This window comes from Pyricularia pennisetigena, chromosome 5, assembly GCF_004337985.1.
Source record: "Pyricularia pennisetigena strain Br36 chromosome 5, whole genome shotgun sequence".
NCBI classification, from domain to species: domain Eukaryota; kingdom Fungi; phylum Ascomycota; class Sordariomycetes; order Magnaporthales; family Pyriculariaceae; genus Pyricularia; species Pyricularia pennisetigena.
The window spans coordinates 1,025,709-1,047,753 of NC_043743.1; the positions used below are offsets into that span (position 1 = coordinate 1,025,709).

Consider the following 22,045-nt stretch of genomic DNA (forward strand, 5'->3'; position numbering starts at 1 on the left):
AAAAAAAAAAATCACGGTCTCCGACAAAGTTCAACACATGACCATGCGCTGCAGGATGCAGTCTAGCAGCTTACCGAAGAATATACCGGTTGTCTATAATGTCAACAAATCCAGGCGGTATCCTCCCCCCCTCAATCTTCTCCTCCACAAACTCCTTGTGGCTCTGCGGCTTGGATGGCTCCGGGGGCAGGTCCCAGAGTGGGTTGTAGGTCGGCGAGTCGGGCGACAAGGCCTCGGACAGACTGATGCTGCCCCTCAAGCCGCCAATCGCATCCTCGGCGCCGGCCATCGCTGGATTCGGCTCGTGTGCCCTGCCATACCTACGCGCGTTTGCCTTGTTGGCACTCCAGCTGCCCGTTTCCGTATCATCAACCGAGCGCTTTCTCTTGTGTGCTTCCATTTCGCCATCTTTGGCGCTACCTTTTGACTCGGTGTCGTACGTGATCGAACGTTTGGCTGAGGCGACCCGCTCGGTATCATCAAGAGATCTCTTCGCACCGGGCTTGACACCAGGTCCAGCCCCGTCAAGAACGCTGAATCCCGGCGACGGCATTTTGGATCCACCGCCCACGTCTGACTTGCCGGTCTTTGAGCCCGGAGTAGACAATGGCTTCCCGGCAACACGGGCCTTCTTGGCCTCCCAGTCGGCGTCGGCTTTGTTCTTGATCTTCTTCTCAGTATCGGCGACCATCTGGTCCCATTCCTTCTTCTTGACCTTGTAATCTGCGACCTGGTCGTTGCGCCAATCAGAGTTCGGGTCCAGGTGCTCGTACCATAACGTCTCGTTCCAGGGACACTTCTCGACGCTCTGGCACGGCACGACATGTGAGTTCTCGGGCATGATGCCTGAAGCAGTCGACTCGTACGCCCAGACGCAGCCGTCGGCGAGCTGCGCCCCAATGGCTACGTCCTCCTCTGACTGGAAGATTTTGCCGCCCATCGCGAACATGCCGCCCAAGAAGCATGTCAAATGCGTCACCTCGTACTGGTACGTGAGCGACATGTCCTTTCCGTATCCTCGGGCATTAACGGCCGCAGAGAACAGCAGAGACCGGTCCTCCTGTTTGGTCATTGGGCGGTAGAGAAGGTGCTTCTTGATGGCGGCGACGGCGTTCTCGTGCAGTTTCTTGTACTGCTCCACCAATCCGCCGAGGAGGATATACTGCTTGGGGAAGTACTCGTAAGCCGAGTCTTGACTGCCTCCCATGCTGTACGATCCCCAACCAGACGAGCTTTCGACCAAGCCCTGCGGACGACAACCATCTGGAGGCGGAGTGCCCCGAAATCCGTTGTCAGTGGAATCCCGATTATAGGTATTCGCCCTCGGCTTGGGAATACTAGGGATTTCTGTATCCTTGCCATTGTCAGAAGTGGCCGAATCGGCAGCACTAGAAGCCGTACCGGAACGACCCTTGGTGACCGCCCGCGCGCGTAGCTTGCGCAGTTCATTTTCCTCCACCAGTGCATTTCCCCTGGGTGCCTCAGGTGGTCCTATAGCCGGAGTGCCCAGCTCGGACTCCTCAGCGCTAGACGTGACGGGTTCCACAGTGCGGTTACATCCCGAGGCATCAATCTGCTGGGGGAATATGCCGTCCAGGGCGGTGCCACGCTTCTGCCACTCGTCAAATGCGTCCGTGATGCGCGCAATGGCGTCGTAGTAGCGGTTGTTGCCGGTCAACTGGGCCAGGCGAGTAAATTCCATCGACATGGAGCCGAGCTCAGCGACGCTGACCATGTTCGAGGCCCGCAGCCGCTGGTCGGCGTACTGGGGTTGCCACCGATAGTACAGAATCGGCATCCTGTTTGGCGTGTCGAAAATGCTCATCAGGACCTCGGCTAGCTCCTCAACCTTGGTGAGTAGCTTGGGGTGTTTGCCTTCCTTGCCGCCGCTTATGTCGTAGGCCGCCAGCAGGCCTCCCATGTAGCGAATAATGGTCTCAAACACGGGAATTTCGGAGCGTTCCGTAGTGGTAAAGTCAATGTCGTCCAACGCCTTGTATGCGTCTTCGAACTCATCCTTCAGGCCCATTATCCACAGCGTATCCAGGCTGTCAACCAGGGTAGCGGCCCAGCCACAGAAGGGGTCGCGGGGCTCGAGCGAGATCGGCTCAACCTCATCATGGCCCCAAGCGTATTTTTTATAGCTATTCCAGGCACGCTTGGTCTCCTTCTTGATTTGAGCCAAGCGAGCCTCGCGCTTCTTCTTGGCGGCGGCTGTTTCTTTGCCGAACCTGTGCTGGATCGTGGGAATCGCCTTGGGCTTGCCAGTGGGCAGTGGAATGATCTGGTCCTCGGGGATGGGATAGTCCTCCTGCGCCTTCTTCACCCAGTGCAATTTGCTTGTCGTGGCAGTGGCTGAGCTGCTGCCTTGCTTATTTGCCGGCGGGAACCTGTCGTGGGCGAGGGGTCGCTGGTCTGGATCCCTGTCGGGCATGTTGATGCCGACAGGTTTGGGAGTGGTGGAAGGTTCGTGTGTGTCTTTTGGAATATCGGCGCCGCCAGCGGCCTGGCGCGTGGCAGCAGGGATCTTAGACCTGGTCGGGTCGCCCTTGAGCTGTGGGATGTCGATCTTTTGCCGGCGCGGCGCAGCATCCGGACCCTGATCGTCATGAGCCTTGGCCGGTGCCACTGGCTTTTCATATGTCGGCCTCGAATTCTTGGTCCCCTTGTGCGCACTGTCGTACACGGCCGCATTGGCAGCCTCTAGCTCCCATTGTGAGTTTTCGGCCACGCGAAAGAGGAGGATGAGCAGGATGACGGCGCCGACCACGAAAACCCGGTATCTTCTCAACACGGGCATGTTGACAACGCGCCCCTCTCACTCTCCTGAGGGTGCAGTCGTACAATGAAGAGAAATCGTGGGGGAAGGGCTTGGTCAATGCAGTCGGCAGCAACTTAGGAACTTTGAGGAAAAAAAAAAAAAAAGAATTGCGGTTCCAAGTTAGGGCTAATAATATGGACGAGGTAGAAAATATCAAGAGCACCGCAGCAAGACCGAAAGAAATTATGAGAGAAGATATAAACAAGAAGAGGGAGAAAAATACCAAGGCCGAACGGAAGAAAAGAAACCGAGCGGGAGACCAAAGAATGAGGACAAGGCCGCCTGCGGTTTGCTTGGCCCGCGGAACCGAGAAAACAGAATGAGGGAGGTGCTTCGGTTTTTCTTGGCAAATCGTTCGGTGCTTTGAGAAGGCGCACAGGCATTCTAAAGTGAGCAGCATGACCCCAGATCAAGCGGGGGGACCTGTTATTTCTGTATCGAGGCTTTTTTACCCACCAACTACGATGGTACTGCAGGCCATTCATTATGTGGGAAGTACTATAATTAATTACACAGCCGATCCCCATGTTTTAGCAGCATGGCCAATTCAAATGTGCTGGCATCCATCTACTAAGTCTAAAGATTTATCCGAGAAAGTTAAACCAACTTTGTTCTACTAAGTTATGTCTGCAAAGAATTCGCCGCAAGGTCTTCCCTGGACCGTGGGCATACTGAGCCGAAGAAATGGTGGCGAGACCCGACATGCACGATTAATTAAATTAGATTGATCCGGAGAATTGATTGCTTTTACAGACTCCCAGACGCTGCCTGGCCGTGGACATAGCCTTTAAAATGGGGGTTTCTCATCATTATGCTACACTGCTTAGTTAATGTAGATCTAGGTTCGTGATTTTCCTTAGTTCCATGATTTTTTTTTTCACACCATGTTGGTCTACCCGGGGCACCAAGTGTACCAGCTGGTTGGTAACTGTAACAATACCACAAGCTCTAACCATACAGTAAGTAAGTACATGGATATGGGTCCGATCAGGGTCTGCTTGCTGACAAGGGCCAAGGCGAGCTTTCTTTCCTGTCTCGGCAATTTTGTTCCGTTTTTATTACGCGGCGAAAACAAGAAAAATAATCTGGTGTGAGGTTGAAATGTGGGGTAGATAACAGGAAAAGAAGAAAAGGACAGCAAAGTCAAGATTGACGGGTGTACTGATCTGCAGATTTTCCTGCATATCTACTTTATCCAAGCAAGCCAAATTCCAATACCAAGAATTTGTGTTCGGACCCGCCACATCCGTCCAATGCTCCTTTGGGATTGAGCGCGTGCGTGCTCTTGTTGTTGAACCGAGGCATTTCTCCAGAACTGCTACCCCGGAATTGTGCTTGCACATTACTCTGCCTAGTCCTCGTCCTAGCTGTAGTAGGTATAGGCGGACGCTTACGGTAGCTAAGGTAGTTGCTAGTTAGTTGAATCAACACTGCACACGACTCGAGATTCATACCAGGGTTTCTGCTCGATCCCCTCCCTTGCCAGTCATGCTTTCAAACACCCCAGAAGCGAGCCGTTCCGAGCCCGTTCAGTGACCCACTATAGCCTATCACTTGTGCAGGTCAGACACGATAAAGAGAGAGGAGATCAAAAAAAAGGGAGAGATTGACTACACCAGAACTAGACANAAAAAAAAAAAAAAAAAAAAAAAAAAAAAAAAAAAAAAACTAATCGATCAAGTCTAGTCTAAATTGATTAAACCAGCACTAGAACTCTGAACAGAAGCATTGATTTCACGTCACCAACAGCGCCAAGCAATTCCGATCGACGACGCGAGTAGATTACACAGCAAGACAGCTGGCTTCTTTTCGTCGTGCCGTCTCAACTTGCCCACCTTTCACTTTGAAGCTCGTCTCTTGTTTTCGTATTCTTCTCGGTGTCAATCCTCAGGATCATAGATAGATAGCTTGGATGATGGCTTGACAAATCAAGGTTTCGAAGGCGTCGATTAATTGAGAGAGAGAGAGAGAGAGAGAGAGGTGGGGGGAATATAAAAAAAAACAAAAAAAGTCCTCGCCTTCATCAATCTGTCTGAAATTTGCGTATCATGCCGACGCCAAGATGTTGAGATGTTTCCGTTTCAAAACCCCTCGGGCTGAACCCCGTACCACTCGCCCTACAGGGTTCTATCCCGTTTTGGCAATTGGATTACTTGGAATTTACACCCCTACCGACCACTTGTTAATAATCCAAACACCACGCATAAACATCAGCAGCTCTATAATAAGCTGTTATAAAAATAGTATCTTATTGCTTGGAAGCGTTCATGTTTGTTTTCTTAACCAAACGTTTCACAAACCCTCGCATGTTTACCGTGCTAATCCCCAGGACAAAAGAAAAAAGAAAAAAAAAAAAAAAACCGACAGGAGAACCACCAACGACATTTCATCTTAACTATCCAAAAGCCATGAATATTTTTCTTTTTTTGGGTCCTCTCTCCGGATGTAACCGTATTTACTCAGTCCACTTTGATCGCCTGGCACCTCCGCCTCCAGCAACTCAAGAACCCGAAGAGCTCCTATTATTCGTAAATGATTATACCAGTGTGTACACGTTTAATATTATATATGCCCAAGTTACAGCGAGCCTCGTTGACAACCCACTCAGTAAGTTCCTCTAATTTTGGCGTAAAGTTCCGAGTCAAGGAAGTTATAGTTCGGATCGAGCTCGCAGAACGGATGCTGTGATAGCAGCTTGTTTGCTGTTGGACGGTCGTGGGAATCGCTAATAGGTAGTGAAAATCATGGCGTCAGTTTGAACCCAATGACAATATACAGACCGAAGTCATGAGCCAGGGAAACATAAGAAAAATAATAACTCACACTGTGAAGCAGTCCATCATGAAAGCCACCGCGATGGGGCTGATGGTGTCTTGCACGTCTTCCGGAATAGGTGGGATTTCGCCGTTCGCAATCTTATAAATCGCACCGACGGCTTCTTCCTTGGCCCACGGCCTGCGACCCGCAAACATCTCCAGAACCACGCAACCAAGCGACCAAATGTCCACCTTTGCCGAGTATCCCTCGCCCTGCGACCGGATAACCTCGGGTGCCATCCAAAACACGGAGCCCTGCATAGAGTTGGACTTGTCGTTGCCATAAATGTTGTCCGTCTTCTTCGAAATACCAAAATCAGAAATCTTAGCTGTGCCGTCCACGTCGAGCAAGATGTTGTCCGCCTTGAGATCACGGTGCAAGATGCCCTCGCGATGAAGGTATGCCAGACCCGACAGCGTCTGCCGCGTGAGCGATTGCACCACTGACTCCTCAAACTTGCCGTTCTTGCGCAGACACGACCCGATGGAGCCACCAGAAATATACTCTAGGAAGATTGAAATGCTCGTCTCCTTCCGCTCGCAACCCAGGTACTGCACAATGTTCACATGGTCCAGATGCTGCATGGTCTCGATCTCTTGGTCAAGAGCCGCAACAAGCTCCTTCATGCGCTTCTTGTCGCCGGCTGCTGCTCGCGGGTTGACCTCGACCTCCTTGACCGCCAAGAACTCGCCGGTAGTGGCGTTCATACCCAGGTATACTCGTCCGTAAGTGCCCTTGCCGATCAGTTGACCCTTGAACCAGCGGAAAGTGGTCGGGTGCTTCGGGGCTCCCCGCGACGAGGACGAGATAGAATCCTGTGGGATGTATGGCACCAGCATCGAGTCCCTGTTAGGTCGAATTTGTACAATGTTTGCATTAAACATCTTGGTCGACTTGCGTCGCAATAGCGCCGAGGACGTGTTCTGGGTAGGCTGGCTCTCATTGGCAGGGCCACCGCTTGAGCGGCTCAAACCATGCGGTGCTGCCATCGACGTCTGCGTATATCGTTTGTGCGCCTCGTGTGCACCTCTGGCTTTCTCTCGAATGGACTTCATTCTTCCGAGACCGCCGGAGCGGCGCACGCTGCGTTGAGCCAGGCTCTGGAAACTGGGTGGGCGCTCGAGCGCCTTCAGCGTAGACTCGTCCGAGCCAAGCGTGTCACTTTCGTTGTACATTGATTGCACCCTCGATGGAGGAAGAGAGTTCAATGGCGTAGCGCTGATCTGTAAATGGCCAGGTGACTGTGTCTCATCAACCTCGGCGATGGGAGAAGGTGCCGCTGGTGTTCCGTCAATGTTTTGCTCTTGGTCCCCTTCTTCGAGGACCGGCTGATCAACATCCATTCCAGGGAAGAAGTCCTCGAGGTTGTTGATAAGCGCTTCAGCTGGCGGACGGTTGGCCCACACATCCATCTTGAAAGATTTCCGTCTTCCCAGCTTGCCATCCTCAGAGTCCCACCTATCTGACTTGGGCGTCCGCCTCTGTAGCCCCGAGTCATCGTCATCATCGCCAGTGCGGGCGGACTGAGGCGAGTTGAAGGAGACAGATTTTCGATCCCTTGTGGTGTTGACAGTGAGAGCTGGCCGTTTGCCATCCCCGCTGTCCGAAGGGTCAAAAGTCACAGAGGCTCGCGATTTTGCTTTCTTCATCGAAGCTTTGCGGGCCGCAATAGGGATGACAAAGAGGCCATCGTCAGAGTCGTCGCCCGAGTCGTCGTCAGACTGAGCCTCGTTTTGTGCCGTGGACGGCGCTGGCCTGTCGAAGCTAACTTCGGGTTCTGTGAAATCAATGTCAGGACCAGACAATGTCCTCCTGTGAGTCTCCGTCGAAAAGGCAGGAGGGGCGCCGAAACCCCGTGGGGGTGAGTTCGGTTCCTGGTAGGCGGCGAAGTTGGCGGGCATTTGGGAGATAGGAGACAAATCTCCGGCGGTTTGCGAGCGAGGAAAAGCAGCTGCATCCGTTAGTTCAGTGCTCAAAAGACTACTACGCCTGGAATCAGACCACCCATCTCCGCGCAAGCGGCGTGTGCCATTGGGTGAGTAGTCTGGTATAATGAAAGGAAGATTGCCACGACTCCAAGTGATAGATCCAGGTGACCCTGATGGTATACTGTCAAGGCCAGACCCGGATCCACGCTGCCCAGTGCCAGGTGTCACTATGGCCTGCGAACTCTTACCTCGATTGTCAGGTGGCACGAAGTCTCGGCCACCAACTGGGGCAGTCGCAACGCGATAGGGGGGTGAAGGTTTCCCAGGTACGTTGTTTGCACTGACGCCTCTGCTGGGAAGAGCAACTCCACCCATGTTTCTGCCCATGTCCACCAGGGCGCCGGTAATGCCTCCCATGGGCTGGGAGCCCGACATTTGTTGTCTTCGGCGGTCCTCGGACATTTCTTTCGGCGAAGTACTCGTGCCCACACCTGAAGGTACGCGCTGAGATGGGTACCCTTCCATACTTCCCTGGCCCCTTCTTTGGCCCGTCATCAATGAGTTCACTCTGTTCAACGTGGCCGAGGGGGCAACCGGTGGAGCAGGAGCGTTGCGACTCGGGAACATCCTGTCTGTGTTTTTGTCCTCGTAGGGAGAGTGGCGAGGCGTATCGAAATCGACCGGCTTGCCTACAATTCCAATACCCTCGGTCGAGGGGCTCAGCCCATTATTATTGCTCTCAAGTTTAGCCTTACGTATAGCAAGATATTCCCGGCCTTTTCGGTCAATCTCTGCTTTGTACTCCCTTTGAGCTCTAAGGCGTGCCTCTTCTGATAAGTCGTCCTTCGAAGTGTTTTGCCTCGACATGGAAGCCGAGGAGCCAAATTTGTGTCGTTGCCCAGTCTCACCCGCCAGCAATGTCGACTGCTGTGACATGGGTGGGGGCTTGACAAACAACTTTAGCGTGCCTTCTGCGTCCGCTCTGGACCTTTTGTGGTTCATTAACTGATTATCGTCCAACGGTTGGCTGTGATCGCTCTTCCCAAGTTCGGTGAGATAGAACTCAACCCCGTCTTCATCTTGAATGCCCAAGCCCTTACTGATCTCAGACCTCAGATCAAGAACAGTCTCGACGTCTGTCACATCTACCATTCTATAGTTCCAGCCATCAGCTGTGGCCAGAAGGTAGATGCTGCCGCCGGGCCTCTTAAACCGTAGGTGGAATTCATCCAGACCAAGACCGTTTCTATACATCTGTGGACTTAGCGGTGTGTCACCGTTCGGTGAAGACAGGTTACCGTCTATATCTTTGGCCTGCATGCGTTGTCTGAACGGTAGCTTGGTGTCCCTGGCACTAACAGGCGAGTCGGTGCCGGCCGAGTTTTCGCCCAAGTCGGATGGAGATTGCCGCGCGCCACGGCCGTTGATGAGCTCGTCAAGATTACTGTTGCTCATCATCTTTTGCGCGTCTGCAGGTATGCCGGAGCCATATATAGCTTTGACCGAGTCGGTACTGTTTCTCACGTTGCCGAACCTACTTGAATGTGGTGATAGAGACAATGTTGACGATTTTGGAGTTGATGATGCCATGACCGGATTCGGACTGGCGGCAGGACTGTCCCCATTCAATTTTGGGCTGCTATGGCGATCAATGTCGATGTTCTTGAGTACGCCCCTGTGGTTGGAGAACGAGGAACCATCGGGGAACATGGGTATCGTGGTTGATCGGGACTGAGAACCGGGTGTCTTCGTTATGGGAGTCTATGTGTAAGCCAGCGTTTGTTATTATCAAAGAGGGGGGGTTGTGGAAGTGTATGTCCACTCCATGGAGTCCTTACATTGGGAGAATCGCTGCCATCATGTCCGGTGCCCTTTTCATTCCCGCGAGAATTGACGGATCCTTGCCTTCCGTGTGAACTTGAGACCCGGGCCGAGTCTGGTACAGCTCGGGCGTGTACGAGGCCACGGATGAGGCGCCGCATACGTTTTCCTTCTTCGCGCTCCCGTGGCTGATCCCAGCCAGTTCCGCTTGCGGTGCAAACTTTGGCAAGTTTGGGGTACACCTGTTGATGCATCATGCCAAAGTTGCCCCGGCCAAAGTGTCCACTGCCAAGCTCAAGAAACTGTGCACCATGGATGTTGAGGCTCTTGAACGTTTCTTGCCAGTCCCGGGAGAAACTGTTCATTTGGAGCCAGGCGATGACTTTATCAAGCGTCCAGGCGGCGGTTATGTCGCTAGGAATGCCAGGAACATTACTGCTGGACTGGGTGCCCGTAATACTCGCCGAATTGTTTCTCCGTGTTCTCTCCTCTGCGGGAGGGTTGGACTGAACATTGTCGTTGACCGATGCGGTATTCGTGGACGATGATGACGTTGTCTGCCAGGTCTGTGAAGACCCCATTGTTTCCTGTTCCAAATCGAAGCTCAAGTCTGGCATAAAACCATCAAACATAGGATCTTGTCCAGGGTTGTATGTATCTGACATTGGGGCGTCGGTCTGTAGCGGTGGTGGGGGTATGTTGAGGCCTGGCGCGGTGGCAGCGTGAGCCTGGGGATTATATTGCTGGATAGGCGCCTGAGCGTACATGCCGGACCTGTTGTCGTAAGCTTGCCGAGGCGTCGGGACACCACCCCAGGCCCCATTCCACGGGGCTTGCGGATTTAGTGCGCTTGCCGGAGGAGGCCCGGGAGGGGGAGGGGGCGGAGCGCTCGCACCCAGATTGGGAGTGGTCTGATATCGGTTCAATGGAGGTGGTGGAGGAGGTACGAAACTCATCTGCTGGTGCATCTGAGCCAGCGGCGGCGACATGGGCGGCGGCGGAGGCACCTGGTAGGGCCGCGATTGGCTACCGCCTGGATACATGGCGGTGGTTGTCCGCAGGAATGGCGATAGAGAGAGTATGTGTGAAGGAGACGTGAACAGGAAGATCGTCGAGGGTCGACCTTTTGCGCCGCTCGGAGGTCACACAGCTGAAGGTCGGGGCTTCGAGCCAGGCAGGTTGGAAAAGAGAGGGGTAGAAAAACAACACAAAAAAAAAAAAAAAAGGAACGACTGATCCCGCCGGTCGATTGAGAAATGATTTTGAACCTCGAATTTCGAATGCAATCGTGAGATTCTCAAGGCGCGCTTTGAAATGATCTATTTGCTGAACGGGGCAGACCCTGCCCTCTGCGGGTCGATAAGGCTTCGGTGGGACGGGTGTGACGGCCGTGTACCAAAGCAAGCTAGCTAGCTGTGGACGACGGCCACGAGAGTCTTTTTGCTCTTGAATAACTTGATGACGATGTGAATGGCGACGCTCTCCGACGTCGTCAGGCACACAAAGTGCAATCGACTCGTGGCAAGGAGTCGATGGGATTGAGTTTGTTACGACATGAGGCGCATGCTAGGGCCGACCGCAAACAAGCGCGCTGCTGGCGGCGCAGGCGTTGACATTTGTGGGCAAGCAGGCGTTGTGCAGGCCCAGATAAAACCACAAAGAAGGTAGAGGGAAACGTGAGGTTACAATCCCGATTGAGCTTGTGCGGACGATCAAACCAAACGACGGGACTAGCAGCGTTAGGTTTAGGTTTGATTTTTCGTAGAGATATGGGATCCAAGGTGAGGAGGGCAACACGAAGCTGGGCCGAATAATTCTAAAGGGCCAGTCCACCCGACGACAACGACTAAGGCGCTTGTCTTGTGCTGAAGATGGTTGGTTGCGTCGTTCCCTCCGTTCCGGCTACGGGACATGCCTCGCCCAGGGTTTTGTTACCTCCCCTGCAGGTGGGCTGGGCTTGCTATGCAGTGATTGGCGGTTGACAACAGACTTGTGTGGGTGGCGGCGGCAGGCGGCTTCTCCTAACTCAGCGGCGTCTTTGATGAGGAGGGGGCATTCACCTCAGAATTGCAGACTAAAGATTCGACGTAGAAGAGAAAAAAAAAAAAAAAAACAATAACAGGGGCTCGGGCTCGGCCGGTGGGTGCTCTGCAACGTTAGACGGACTATCAAGTAATTAAGGTACGAAGGTAGCATCCACTTCATTGACCTGTTTTGGTATCTTTACCTTTTCGCCGCGTAGCTCGCTTCAGGATTAACTGGCGACTCAGCAGCCAGTCCCAAGGGCGCTTATCTGCTGTTACACACTGCTACGCTTAGTTGTTCCTTTTGTCCCCTGCCACAGGATCGACCATCAGGCATTCCTTCAGCCAACAACAAGACGCAACCCCTCTTTGAGTTGAGGCTGGCTGGCTGCCGGAAACGATTAAAAAAAAGGTACAATTTGGCAAACTCGTCTTGTCACTGTGCCTGCTCCTGGTTCAATGCAGGAATTTTTTCTTCTACCGGTACCTACATAAATACCCCGAGGTACTAGGGGATTTGATCTTTATGTCCATCACGACAGCCACTGCTGCTTTGTACCTAGTCTAGTTCGAACGCGGCCGCGCAATATTATCAAGCTAGGTTACCCCATGTGGGGGTGAAGGAACAACATGCGACGTTTGAGGCTTTGGGCACAAAGAAGTAAAAAAGCAACATGATCCTGGTGAGCTTCTGACCCAAACCAATGCAACGGCCCCCGCAACAAATGCAATGAAACAGGATTCCCCTTGAGAAAAGGACCCTTTTCCCGCCAACTTTTGATGTGTGTGACTAGGCCGCTGCAACTGGCCAACAGCCAGCCGCTCGGCGGGGTGTGGTTGTCACCAACGGCATCTCACATAATTAACAGTAAGATGCTTTTAATAGCATGTACCACCAGGGCTAGATACCTTGGCTATAATTCAAAGTGATATACCGGACCCTCATCAACCCCATATGTCCACCCGGTCCGCCAAATGACGTTGTAATTATTGTAGTACTCAAACATGGCAAAGTGTCGATTATCGAGCTTTACCAAGAACGTCCTTTTTTCTCGTTGGTCGATCCATCCAATCTTTTGCCAACAGCGTCCCATCATGTATCAAGCAACCAGCACGCTGTTTCGAAAAAGCGAGCCGATAAAGACTTTTGTGGATCGGACGTTTATTATCAAGGACGGAACATTGGACGACGTGTACACACATCCCCATATTACGCTTGCCCCCTCCGCAGGACAAGGCACTTGCACAGAAAAAGTTAAGTCGTTCCCCAAGAAGTTCGTCCCACAAACAGCTGCATCATCGGGTCTGGACACGGGCACAGGCCCCTTGCGCGCAATGACTACCAACCTAGGTAGAAAAGGGAGCCAAGATCCTTTTTTTTTTTTCTCTCCCTCTCTCCCTCTCTTCTTCAGGTGATGTACCATATCTATGTATTGCTATCACGTAATAAGACAACTTTTCGTGATCCTCTACAGTTCGTACCGCGAAACATATGTCGAAGGAATTTTCGTCCATTTTCCAGACGAGGCCGGCAGTTAGACTACTTAAAGTTGCTATGCGCCGCACCGTGCACCAATCAGTCCAAAGCGGAAGCTTGAGCTATAGCTAGCTTCACTCTGTGCAGAAGACATATGGCCAGGAGCTCAACAATGATAATAATAATAATAATAATAATAATAATAATAATAATAATATAAAAAAAAAAGAAAGAAAGAAAGAAATCATGGCAGCATCTGTCTGTCCATGATCCGTCCACTGGTGTGCACACCATTTAAACTCGGCGCTGTCATTATTTAGTAATACGTCGTACGTGGCATGTCCCCCGACTCATGCGATGATTGTTTGGACGAAGCCCCTTACTAGGAAAATGGAAACTTCCGGCACTTTTAGTCGGGAAATTTATCCTGACTGCAAGTACAAGTTACTTGGGTGCCTGAGCAAGTAGGTGTCCTGTTCAAAGTAAACCAGTGTCGTCGTACCAGGGATGCATGAGTTGGTTGCGGCCCATCCATATGTCATGTTGTTGCGGGCGAGGAGAACATAGCTTAATTACTTATTTTGCCCAAATGTTATGTAATATTGGGTTACATACTTCCAAAATCCCGTAGGTCTGCAGTACTCAGATACAATGACAAACATGCATATCCTAGTATCACTCCCAGAGGGACTGTCATACATCCCTCTAGGTGTGCTTCACTCCTAGAGAGGGGAAAAAAAGTCGAAAAGGCATTATTTGTTTCTTTCATCGTCTTTCAGTCATCATAATCCACAACCCCCCAAACACTCTGTGTGGGTCCCGGTATCTAAACCTCCCGACCCACCCCAATGCCCATCTACATGATGCTGCACTGGGATACGACAGTCTGTACCGCCTGGTAATATCCAGCATCAGGATCCGCGCCGGTCCCGTCCTCCCTGACGTTATGTGTCCGGATCACACCTTTGATCTTGAGGCTCTGGTCGCCTTCGCCGTGCCACCAACGGAAGCGCTGCACAAGCGCGCCTTCCGAGTCGTCGCTGCCAATCTCCCACTTGCCTGACGAGACCTCAACGATGCAGTCGTCCTTGGGGAAGTGGTAATCCGGTAGGAACACGATCGTCGGATTGCCCTCGCTTGACGTCTGGACGGCTTTGGCAGCTCTGATTTCCAGGTGAAATTCGCACTTGCGAAGATCGAACCCATACTTGGAGATGCTTCCCGCCACCGCGACTGGGGAGGGCCTAACAAAGGCCTCGGCGGCGCGGTAGCCTGGTGCGGTTTTGATTTCAGGGGCCGATGAGCTGGGAACTGCCGAGATTGACGGCGAGGTGAGTGTCTGCCGAAGGTTCGTTGGTGTGATCGGCGTACCGTCCTCTATCCCACTCTGCTCCGGCTTTCCTTCCTGGTTGCTGTTCTCCTTGACCAGGCTAGCTGTTGACTGTCCGGTTTCGCCCATAGCTGGCGGCAAGGGAGACACAGGCAACGGCTTATCGTCGAGCGAATATACCGACAGGTCCTCGCCGTTCCACTGGTCACCATACTCGTGATCATTCTGTAGATAAGAAAGTTAGAAGTGGCTCAAGCAACGGTGCATGACATTAACAAGTTGACTTACTTTGGCGCAATAAACCCAGAGAGTGTAGCCCTCCATAGGTGCTCCCTCTACAGCAAAATGATTGGCATCCATAGCAGCCGACTGGCTCGAGTAGTTGCCGCTCTTGTACGCAGCCTTGTTGTCCATGTCGTAGGGAATGCCGAATTCAGTAAGAATACAAGGATGGTTACCCATGTAATCCAAGCCTTCCTGGCGAATGGCGGCGAGCTGCTCGCGGAAACAGTTGCGCACCGCGGTCTCACCCACCCGAATAGCAAAAACGGGACTTAAATAGCGTCCGCGCAACACACCCAGTACGTCCACATTCCACCACTTCCAGCTCTTGGTCATAAGGGTGATGCCATCGTAGTAGTGCGGCGCATACACCATGTTGTTCTCGTCATCAGCGGTACCTTTAATGCTTGGCGGAAGCTCCAGCACAGGAGGCTGAAGGATAAAGGTGGCTTCCTTGTGATGCTGCCGCACCGTGTCACGATACACACGGGCATAGTCCATAAAGTAGGTGTTTGTGAAGACATGGTGATCAATGACCTCTCCAGTCCTTGGGTTCTTTTGGAAATAGTCCTTGCGCAAGAGCTTATCTGTAGCAGGGTCCCAAACTCCGTGCTGCGCCCACAAACACTCGCCGAGCTTCCACCCGGGGTCTCTTGTATACTTGTAGCGAGATTCATCATAGTCTGCAGGCAACCATGCGATCTCGCCTTTGGGATCTACCAAAGTCCTCCCAACCTTGTAAGGACCCAAGCTGCCCATATCCCAAGTGTCGACCTCTGTGGATCTGCCAAGGCCAGTAAGCATGGCCTGCCATATTGTTGGACTGGTACCCTTCTTGAGCGCCTGCTCTTTGGGGATGACACTGATGTCTTCGTATCCAATCATGCCCTTGTTGGGTTCGTTGAGCGTCTCCCATCCAAAGACGACCTCGTTCTCAATATCTCCAGCCTCGTGTATGCGCATGGCAAGATGGGATATGGCCTTCATAAAATGGCCCTGGAGGTAGTCCTGAATGTTTACCCCGTCGATTATGCATTTGGGTGCAAAGTCCTTGCCAGCAAAAAAGAGTGTGAACATGGTGGCAGCCGCCAGCCTAAAGTAATTCGTCGACCAAATCATCTTGGGAAAGTTGGTTGGCTCTGGATACGTGTTGTGGACGATAGCCGCTTCCGTTGCCGCAAATGCTTCAGGGTTGAGACCTGCGGCGTACAGAGTCCACATTGGGGCGCCTGAGCCTCCGGAGAATCGTGACCACTATGCAGAGGCACCATCTCGTTAGAACATGCATCCAACAAAGTGAGGAGGCAAGCTTCATGCCAGCGACTCAACATACCACATCCTGATGAGGGTCCATGAAGACGTAGAAGCCATAGTTTTTTGCTATTCTGAGAATCTCAATGGTATGTTGTATCCATTCCTCGTCGTATATCCCTGGGCCGGCGGCCTCGATAGCCTCCCATGTAAAGATGTATCGTATAGTGTTGTAGCCGAATCGCTTGAGCCGGGCAAAATGAACGTGGGCTTCATTTTGGGGGAACGGTCGTTCCCTGAAATCAATGTTGTCTCCATCGAAGAAGTCTTTGGCTACGTGCGATGGCTGATCTGGGGTGCTCGGAAACTTGGCGTCGGCGGCAACATTGATGCCTCTGAGGATGATCTGGCGCCCGTGTTGGTCGAGGAATCCGCCGTCCTTGATTAAAAGTCGTAGAGGAGCCATTGGGGCTGAAGCACGCACATGCACGGCGGGGACTGAACGAGACGGAACAGGAACTGAAATTATCACAATTGCTTCAAATACAGGCAGGACTAAAGAATGCTTTGTTCAACCTGCCAACTAAAATTAGTTGGGGACAAGATTTTATCGGCCACGGAATGATAGCCAAGCAAAGCTGAGGTTCAATGACGTTGCCGGGGACATGCGCTTCTAACGGTAGAGGACAAATCGGGAGGTGGGAGGGTCCGTCATTTTCAAGCACCCGCACCAGAAATGGAGTTGGCGAACCACGCGGTCTTTGATACCGCCTCCTTAGGCAAGGTACTTGCGCTTAATTATTGTACTGTCTGCTACTTTAACGGTGGTACCCCACAAACAAAGCAACTGGTCGCAAAATCGTTGGAAACGAAAGTTCAGATAGCTTGCATTACCAAAGTCTCAATTGAGATTGTCATGCAACTTGATCTCCAAGTCCTCCCAAAAATAGTCTAATAAGTAAATAAACCTGTAAATAATTTATAGGTTCTTGTTGTGGTCGGATGGCTCGTACCAAAAAAAATGTGAACCTGCGCGCTGGATTTGATTGCATCATGAGATAAACCTTCCAGTGGTGGGGCACATGTACCCTCGCAGATCTCCCCGGCCAGAGCCTCGACCCAACTGTCTGTTCATTGGGCCGAGCTTTTGCCGGCCAAGTCCGGGCTTTGTTATTGCCACCATCGGTTCAGTGGTGACCTGCAGAGGATTTTTCGGATGATGCAGATGATAAGACCACTAAAAACATCGAAACTCGAGGCTGGCTGGCAGTTTGATCTTTCCCAAGCGACAGGGTATGTATCGCGCCGGTATTGTCGCTTTTGATTTGGTGCATTTCGAGTATGGCCCAAAACAAAAGGTTCGTTGCTTTTGACTAGCTTCGTCTCCAGCGTTTAGATCGAATTCCTTTCGACTCTCTGTGATGCTTCATGGCCGTGCCAATTATGTGCAACATGGTTAGGTCAGCGTTGATCTTGGTACCGCCAACATGACGAGGTGAATACCACAAAGAAGTGTCTTTTAGACGCTTCTAGTGTTGCATAGTCTTCCGCTGCCACTAGTCTAGTCGGTCGGTGTAAGCCGCGTTTTGCGAATCGGCCTTGCCAACTCATCTACAGCTTGGGTTGAAAATCCGAGAGCCAGCCACATAATTGTTCTAGCCTCGGAAACAGGCTGCATGAGATCGCTTATAGTGGTATATTGAACTAGCTCTGCAGTGCCAACTCTTCTTCTTCGTCACAGTACTGGGATATTACCAGAACTATCCTTTGATAAATTTCCCTGCAAGCAATAACTGGATGAGTCTTGGCACGACTTCTTGTCCATGTCACACTCTGCTAGACCACATGGGTATTTCAAACTAGACAGCCCTTACAAAGGAGCTAGAGCTTCTGGGAAACGTTGTATAGCTGTTGGGGGAAAATTCAGCATCAGATTTCCGTGGCTGAGAGGTAGCTTCTTGTCGCCTGGTGATAGTGAACGGGGCCTTTGAAGATTGATTTCCCCTAGGGGCCTCCAAGGCGATGCGCTTCTTCCTTCAGGGATGACTTCCAGTCGGCCCGGGGGTAATGGCCATGGTCATGGAGTATTATCAGCCATAAGACAGCATAGCAAAGGGCATCTGCATCATTCTCATAAGCAACTTCCGTTAAAATACAGTAAATCCGTGGAGCTAGTGTGGCCTGTTGGGTCTTTTTAAGGATATTGAGGGGCTGGAGAAGATATTGTCAAAAGAAACGCGCGAGGGGCAGTTCACATACAAGGGAGAAAAAATAGACATGTAGAAAAAAAGAAAAAGGGGGGGGGGGGGAACCATGACGGGCTCTGATGCACAGCTCCCTCACCTACCGTATAAATGCTCTACCATCGGTAGAAACATGTTGAAGTGTTGACGAGTCAACGGTTGCAACGTGCCAAGTTTGGACATAGACTGGGTAGAACCGAACCGTTGATGTGCACCCCTGTCAGTAAATTCTCCCCCGCATGCACTCAATTAACGCGTCCACGTAAAGTGCACGACGCGCCAAATGTTGATTGAATTCTATGGAGTGAATAACATTTCAAGCTCTATGCCCAACACACATACGCAAAGTTGCAATACAATAGGCACTCACCGGAACTCAGTCAGCAAGCCTTGAAAACACCTGTGGCCCTTTCTGCTTAAAGAATGCCTCACTCCATATCCCCCGAGGGAAGCCAGACCGGGGCGGACGCAGCGACGGCGGCGCAACCAGCTCCGCCGACGATCAACGACGTCAAACAGAGCTCGGACGAGGATGTCGCTATGGGAGATGCAGAGACAGCGCCACCAAAGCAAGAAGAATCCCAGGGCGAAGAGCAAACAAAAAAAGAGGTCAAGCTAGACGATTTATTCGCAGACGACGACTCGGATGACGAGTTTCCTAGTTCGCGGCCGGTTGAAGATACAAAACCGTCGAGTCCACCGGCTGCGCCATCCTCTTCGTTGTATGTGGATACTGTCTCCCGAAAGAACTGAAAGTCATCCGGACCTAACGCACAAAATGACATAGCAACTTGCCATCCGCCCTTCATGCATCAGACCCGGAGGTTATGCGCAGTTTCTACCAACGACTATTTCCTTGGAGATATCTGTTTCAATGGCTGAATCACAGCCCAAATCCTACAAATGACTTTGCGCATCGAGAGTTCGCCTTTACTCTGCAGAACGATGCGTACCTACGATACCAATCATTCACAACATCTGATTTGTGAGTATTCCAGAGTCTTACTCAGCGCTCACAGCGTCGCCGCAATTGTCTCTAATAAGAGCATATCGTTATTCCCAGACTCCGCAAGGATGTACTCCGCCTCATGCCATCCCGTTTTGAGATTGGCCCAGTCTACAATACGAACCCTCGCGAGAGAAAAACGCTGCGCAACTCGTCGGCTTTTAAACCATTGGCCAAAGAGCTGTGCTTCGATATCGACTTGACAGACTATGACGATATCCGGACCTGTTGTGACAAGGCAAACATCTGCAATAAATGTTGGCAGTTCATGACGATGGCCATTAAGACGGTCGATGTGGCTCTGCGGGATGACTTTGGATTCAAGCACATCATGTGGGTGTACTCGGGTCGTCGTGGTGCTCACGCGTGGGTTTGCGACAAAAAGGCCCGCGTCATGGATGACCAAAAGCGAAGGGCCATCGCGGGTTATCTCGAGGTCATCAGGGGTGGTGCCCAGAGTGGGAAGAAGGTCAACGTGCGCCGGCCACTGCATCCCCATCTTTCGTGAGTGGTACTCCTTGTCATCCACACCCCGAGCTGAACTTTTGTAACTAACTTAGCGTAGGAGGAGTCTCGATATCCTGAAAGGGCACTTCCAGGAAGATGTCCTCCGCGCCCAGGACCCCTGGGAGTCGGACGAGCAGGCCGAGAAGCTACTCCAGCTTCTTCCCGACAGGACGCTCAACGACTCACTGCGTAAGAAATGGGCCTCCTCCCCGGGGCGATCCTCTTTGTTCAAATGGGCCGACATCGACACGGTGGCAAAGACGGGTGCGTCGCGCAACCTGGACGCCAAGGCCCTGCTAGAAGCCAAGCAGGACATTGTGCTCGAGTACACATACCCGCGCCTCGATATCGAGGTCAGCAAGAAGCTGAACCACTTGCTCAAGAGTCCCTTTGTGGTCCACCCGGGCACAGGCCGGGTATGTGTGCCAATCGACACAAAGAACCTTGAGGACTTCGACCCCCTGGGCGTACCTACCGTGCAGGAGCTGTTGGAGGAGATTGACGCCTGGAAGCAGCCCGAGGTCAAGAAGGAGGAAGGTGAGGACCCAGTGGTGCAGAGGCCTGTGCAAGACTGGGAGAAGACGAGCCTCAAGCCCCATATTGAACAGTTTCGCGCTTTTGTTTCGGCGTTGATGAAGGATGAGCGTGACCCCAAGATCAAGAGGGAAAGGGAGGAACCCGAGTCTATGGAATTCTGAATTTTGGAATTTAATGAGATTATCCAACAAGATGGAAGCATTGGGCAATGTACGTTTTCTTTAGATATGATAATAACGCGGCGCTGGTAGGCAAGTACAGGGCGGGTATATAAGGCAAATACAAGACACATTCCATTATCAAGCCTTAGCTCCTTGATAAACGCGGCTAAACCCAGACATAACAAGGTAATAGACATGAAGCTAAATCACCAATTGCGGCGACTAACTTGATTTGTCTTGTGCTGGATCGGGGGTATTCGAGACTGCTTCGGCCTCGCCATTTGCCTCCTCCTTGTCATCACCACTCTCATCACCAGCTTTATTATCATCCTCGTTGCCATTCTCGTTATTTTCATCGTAATTATCACCATCCTGATCATTTTCTTCAGCAGGACCCGCCTCTGTGCTCTCCTCTTTGACGACAGCCCCCTTACGCTTGGGGATGACATACTGGAAAGCCACCTTCCAGTCGCCACACTCAAGCCACTTTAACATGATCTCAAGCACTTGGTTGGTCGTCAAGACCTGGCGGCTTGCCATGATCAAGTAATCACTGATCGGAAGTTTGGCAGTTCGCACCCCATTTTCGCAAGCCCGTTTGTAGCAAAGTCCTTTTTGTCTGTTGCGGTCCACGATGCCGCCGATTACATAGCTCGTGTTGGGTTCTAACCTTTCGAGCGTGTAGGGCGAGTCTGAAGTGAGGTATACTATGGAGGACTCTGCCGATTCCTTTTCGGGTTCCGGGACGGGGGTTGGATCTTCCAGCGTCTTTTCTGTACCGGCCGCATCCGCCTCTTCCATCACAGTGTCCTCCTTTGGCGCAAGTGCGCCAATCAGTTTTCCGCCATTCGGGCCCTTCATGTGTTCCAGGGCAGCCTTGCCCGCCTGGACAAAGTCCTGGTCCAAGAATTGGATATTCTTCCAGCCCTTGTGGTGATTAGCGAGCGTCGTCTCGAACCGCTCCTTCAGCTTGCCTCCCCAGGGACAGACCACGAGGTGGGCCTGGATCCTGCTCTTCCTGTTCTCAGAGTACGAGCGCACGACCTGACTCGAGAGCGACACCAGCTCCTTGTCGTTCATATACTGCTCAAAGTCGCAGTCCATGATGAAGGTGACGGGCACCGTCTGCGGCCGGGCTTTCTCAATGCCCTTGCGCTCGGCGGCGAGCACCTCCTTGGGGTCTAACCCCGCCGCCTCGGCCTCGGCAATCTTAGTAGCCAGCTCAGCTCGCTTGTGGGCCTGCTTCTCGTGGCGCTTGTCCTTGCGCTGGCGCTTGCGGTCTTCCTTACGCTCCGCCCACATCGCTTGTCGCTTCAGCTTCTTCATCTGGCTTTTGGTGATGGGAGGCTGAGCGGCCGTGCCGTCGGCTGCTGGGGCAGCGGCGTTCTCGGCATTGTTTGCTGATGCGTCTATCGCGGCGTCTTCTGTAGTCGAGGTGGTGGCGTGATTTTCAGGGGCTGGTTCGGGGTTGGTATTGCTATCTAACGTGCTTTCTTGGGGCATGTCGGCGATCGCTGCCGCCGAGCTATTTGCAGCCTCAGGCGCTTGTGCTGAGTCGATTGTTGCCATTGGGGGTTTTTAAAGTGCAGCGGGACTGGTTTTCAGTCGGCCTGATGAGGGGTTGAGAGCATGACGAGCGTCTGGTTTGACACGCGAAGCTTGGACTTTTTTTCCCCCCAAGTCGCGATTACGGCAGAAATCTGGGCGGTGAGGGTTAAGAGGTTTTGGTCAGTCAAGATCTTGCATCATCAAAATGTGGAGAAAAGCATAGTTGGTTGATGTTTGGGTGCTTAGGCAGGCAGTGCCATGAAATTGGATTCAGAAGAAATCTAAATTAATC

At 52.1% G+C, this 22,045-nt stretch overlaps 5 protein-coding genes across 5 annotated transcripts; 1 reads left to right on the top strand and 4 right to left on the bottom strand.

Moving 5' to 3' along the window:
* Positions 1 to 70: 70 nt before the first annotated feature.
* Positions 71 to 2,800, bottom strand: PpBr36_08258 (uncharacterized protein; the record flags this gene model as incomplete). The annotated part of the gene is made up of 1 exon (XM_029895389.1): positions 71 to 2,800. One exon carries the CDS (start codon positions 2,798 to 2,800, stop codon positions 71 to 73), a length of 2,730 nt encoding a protein of 909 aa, XP_029747389.1.
* Positions 2,801 to 5,425: 2,625 nt separating this feature from the next.
* PpBr36_08259 (uncharacterized protein) lies at positions 5,426 to 10,430 on the bottom strand (the record flags this gene model as incomplete). The annotated part of the gene is made up of 3 exons (XM_029895390.1): positions 5,426 to 5,546; positions 5,645 to 9,327; positions 9,405 to 10,430. The coding sequence occupies 3 exons, from the start codon at positions 10,428 to 10,430 to the stop codon at positions 5,426 to 5,428; spliced, it is 4,830 nt and encodes a 1,609-aa protein (XP_029747388.1).
* Positions 10,431 to 13,744: 3,314 nt separating this feature from the next.
* On the bottom strand, positions 13,745 to 16,217 carry PpBr36_08260 (uncharacterized protein; the record flags this gene model as incomplete). Its single annotated transcript, XM_029895391.1, has 3 exons — positions 13,745 to 14,443; positions 14,507 to 15,754; positions 15,834 to 16,217. 3 exons carry the CDS (start codon positions 16,215 to 16,217, stop codon positions 13,745 to 13,747), a joined length of 2,331 nt encoding a protein of 776 aa, XP_029746821.1.
* Positions 16,218 to 18,417: 2,200 nt separating this feature from the next.
* PpBr36_08261 (uncharacterized protein) lies at positions 18,418 to 20,205 on the top strand (the record flags this gene model as incomplete). The annotated part of the gene is made up of 4 exons (XM_029895392.1): positions 18,418 to 18,716; positions 18,782 to 18,979; positions 19,058 to 19,504; positions 19,566 to 20,205. The coding sequence occupies 4 exons, from the start codon at positions 18,418 to 18,420 to the stop codon at positions 20,203 to 20,205; spliced, it is 1,584 nt and encodes a 527-aa protein (XP_029746822.1).
* A 222-nt stretch (positions 20,206 to 20,427) lies between these two features.
* PpBr36_08262 (uncharacterized protein) lies at positions 20,428 to 21,774 on the bottom strand (the record flags this gene model as incomplete). The annotated part of the gene is made up of 1 exon (XM_029895393.1): positions 20,428 to 21,774. The coding sequence occupies one exon, from the start codon at positions 21,772 to 21,774 to the stop codon at positions 20,428 to 20,430; it is 1,347 nt and encodes a 448-aa protein (XP_029746819.1).
* Between the last annotated feature and the right edge of the window lie 271 nt (positions 21,775 to 22,045).